At 39.1% G+C, this 3445-nt stretch overlaps 1 protein-coding gene across 2 annotated transcripts; it reads right to left on the bottom strand.

Moving 5' to 3' along the window:
• Positions 1-217: 217 nt before the first annotated feature.
• On the bottom strand, positions 218-1871 carry LOC104827626 (abscisic acid receptor PYL9-like). 2 transcript variants are annotated; one of them, XM_010560824.2, is made up of 4 exons: positions 1589-1871; positions 909-1124; positions 569-824; positions 218-498 (listed from the first exon to the last, which is right to left on the bottom strand). In XM_010560824.2, exons 1-3 carry the CDS (start codon positions 1706-1708, stop codon positions 606-608), a joined length of 555 nt encoding a protein of 184 aa, XP_010559126.1. In that variant the 5' UTR covers positions 1709-1871; the 3' UTR covers positions 218-498; positions 569-605. The 2 variants fall into 2 exon arrangements, with proteins under 2 accessions (XP_010559126.1, XP_010559125.1); XM_010560823.2 differs by having other exon boundaries at positions 218-824.
• Positions 1872-3445: the final 1574 nt, after the last annotated feature.

Raw genomic sequence — 3445 nt, 5'->3', positions numbered from 1 at the left:
CACTTGAGCAAGACTCCCCCCGCCCAGCCAATGTTTCTGTCCCTGAAGGAGCAGAGAAATACGTTGAGGAAATCCCCAAGAAGCGTCAGATAAGATCCTCAGCCGCTTACAAGATCGCTGCTTCTGCTGCCTCGTACATCCATCGTGCACAGATATATATATATATATATATATATACTTGTATAGTATATTAAACGGGTATATATACGCATACACCTATTCTGGATATATGTGTATTTAGTAAATATATACAACTGTCCGAGTCCAACACATTTTTCAAGTACATATAAAAAAAAACAAAATGTTTGGAGAACAACATTCGGATCTGCAAATAAAGTTGCCAACTTTTTGGTCAACAATTCTCTACAGCAGAACAGAACCACCGAAATAGTTAGGTACATGGAAAATTCCTAGTAAATACAGCAGCTGCAGCACCATACTCGCATGGAGAAACTAGTCATGAACCTTTTCTCTAAACTAGCTACAAAGCTCCAGACTCTACAATGGCAAACACAGGTATATATATTCCGAGGCAAAGGGAAAACAGAATAGGGTTTGATTAGTTTACCGGTCTGGATTCGTTTGTGCAGTGGTTTGAGGAGGAATCAAGAGCGGTCGATGAGTTCTGTCTTGTCCAGAGCAGCCATCCTCTCGCAGACATCGGTCAGAGATTTGAGGTTGCACCTTATGAGAGCCTCCACGAAGAAGCAGGTCTCTTCAACGGTGTTTCCCTCCGGCACGTCCACCACGAACGACTCGACAACCACTGTGCCTGGCCTCCCGTCTATAATCTCTGGATGAACCGTGACAATTGAGGAATAGTTCTGCAACAAGAGAACCAACCGGGATTAGATTCAGGTCTCGTTGGTTTGATCAACGGATTGCAGAGTTGGTAAAGGTGATTATACCTTAAGCCTGTGGTCACCGCCAACGATTCTGATGCGGAGGATATGCTGATTATCATCAAGGAGTTCCAATCTCTCGGTACTCGTGGTAGCAGGGAGGCCAGACTTGACGTCTACCTCTCTAACGCTGCCGATTCCGACATCACCCTTCATCACACACCTGCTGACGAACGGCTTGTACTTCTGCGGCTGATCGAATCTCCTCACCAGAGACCAAACCTGATGTTATCAATCACAACAGATTAATCGATACGTTTGCCTAAGGTTGATCAAACTTCAATTTGTATTCATTTGGATAATTAAAGAGATCTAAGTTTGCCGTTCGTCTACTAGCTTGAACGAAGACGTTTCGTGCATATCAAATTTTCATTCCCTTTCCAGGCAACCAAACACCAAATCGGCTGAGATCTAAGAAGCGAATTGTTTTCAGCACTGGAGATTGGAGAACGACTAAAAAAACCAAACAGATTACCGACCCTAAATCAAATAGACTGAAAGCCATCGAGATTCCACTAGCGAATCTCACACTCATATCTGCTAACACTACTGACAATCAGATAGTCATGAAAATCCTAGCACAGATAGAAAAAAGCACGACGAATCAAAAGACAAAACGGCCAAGACAAGAGAGAGAGGAAGAAGAAGACAGAGAAACCGATCAGGGAGCAGACGCAGATACATACAAGATGAACAGGAGCTTTGATGTGCTTGACAAGGGCGGAGGAGCACTGATGCTCTCTGGGTTGGTGCTTGTGGTACATCCGAGCGCAAAGCATCTGCATATCCGTCGCGCCGCCGTCCATCGCCAAAGAATCCAGCTCGGGATCAATGATTGATTTCCCCTCAGGGTTTTTTCTGAAAAACGAAAGGAGAATATAAAGAATCTCGATTTGAATCGAGAGGGTTTTGAGGGAGAAGATAAGGACGGGCTTCCAGCTTGCAGCGGATTTGGTGCAATGTACATGGAATTAGCGTGAGCTCCATATTCCTTCACTCCTCCTCTTTCATATTTCTTGTGGGCCCATCCTTCCTCTTCTTAAGTTCTTAAAGCATTTAAAAAAATTATAATTTATACTCTCTCTCGAAACACAAAACTTGATGTTTTAATTTTTTTTAGAAAATAAAAAAAATCACATATACACAAAACTTAATAAAAATTATCAAATTTCAATAAATTTAATTTATTGAAATTTGATAACTTTTATTAAGCATAAAATAGAAAATTATTTTAAAATTTTACTTAAAAAACTTAAAATGACAACCATTCATTTAGTAACACAAAAAATAATCTAAAACGTCAAGTTTTGTAAAACAGATATTATTTATTTAATTTGGCTCAATTTGAGCTAAGATTAGATTTATGAAATGGGTTAAATTAATTAGATAACCTGATCTAATAATAAATAACAATAATAAATAGTTTGGATTTAATGTTTGAGTTTTTCTCCTATAATGGATTAAATAGAGTTTACCCATTTATTATCTATTTTAAACCTAATTCATTCTTTAATTTCATTTTTACATTGTTTTTCACTCTCCAAACCTAAAAACCTAAAACATGTTTTACAAATCTCTCTCCTTGGTATTGGAAAATAAACTTGCTCCTGATATTTGGTGATATAAGAATGTGTATTCAAGATCACTAGAATGATATGTTCAAAACAATTATTATTTTAGACTAAATTTATTAGGAGTTGCTAGAAGATTCTTAAGACTAGTATATAGTTTTAGTTTTAGTTTGTAATTTGTAAATAACAACACAAATACAACAAATACAAATACAGGAAGTATTGAAAGAAATATTTTCTAAATGCTTACAAGTGGTATCAAAGAAAATAGATTATCAAGAGTTTTTGTAAATTTTGTATTACAGTGGATTGTAAACCTTTCTTTTTATCAAGGAATACAATCACGTTATACAAAAAAAAAAAAATCAAATCATTCACGGTACCAAAAACGCTCTATCCACTTCCAAGACTATTGGGCCAAGGCCACAATATATATTATATACATCGTCTAAGGAAAAGCCCATTAAACCCGTCAGAAGCCCACGTTACGATTCGAGCTTTCTAAAAAGACGACACGTGGCGGGAGGTGACAGACTCGCGAGACAAAAAAGTTGGCAGAGACGACGACTGCCATCTCCATGGGGGCACGAGATGTGGAGACTAATGCCATCTCCTCCTCCATGCAACCCAACATTTGGCCTCCGTATCCGTTTCTGAATTTACCGGCATGCCCTCCACCGTTGAGAAATATCCCAAGCACGAAATGACGAATTCACCCTCCCTGACCACACCCCATTTATGCTCGCAAGCAATTCCTTCTGGTGAGATGATTTTGCCATAACTTGTGGAGAACGCGGATTATGGATTTTCTTAACGACGTTTACCAATATTTTTCTCGCTAATTAAGCCAAATAACATCTAACCAACCCTTCAACCACCCGTAATTAGCTCACCACGTCAAGGGCATTTCCGTCTCACTACAACACTTTCCTCCCTCTCTTCCTCAGTCCGCGTGACTGCCCCCCCCCCCCC

The sequence above is a fragment of the Tarenaya hassleriana genome, unplaced genomic scaffold (genome assembly GCF_000463585.1).
Source record: "Tarenaya hassleriana unplaced genomic scaffold, ASM46358v1 Cleome52, whole genome shotgun sequence".
Taxonomy (NCBI): domain Eukaryota; kingdom Viridiplantae; phylum Streptophyta; class Magnoliopsida; order Brassicales; family Cleomaceae; genus Tarenaya; species Tarenaya hassleriana.
This window is presented reverse-complemented; position numbering and strand designations above follow the sequence as displayed.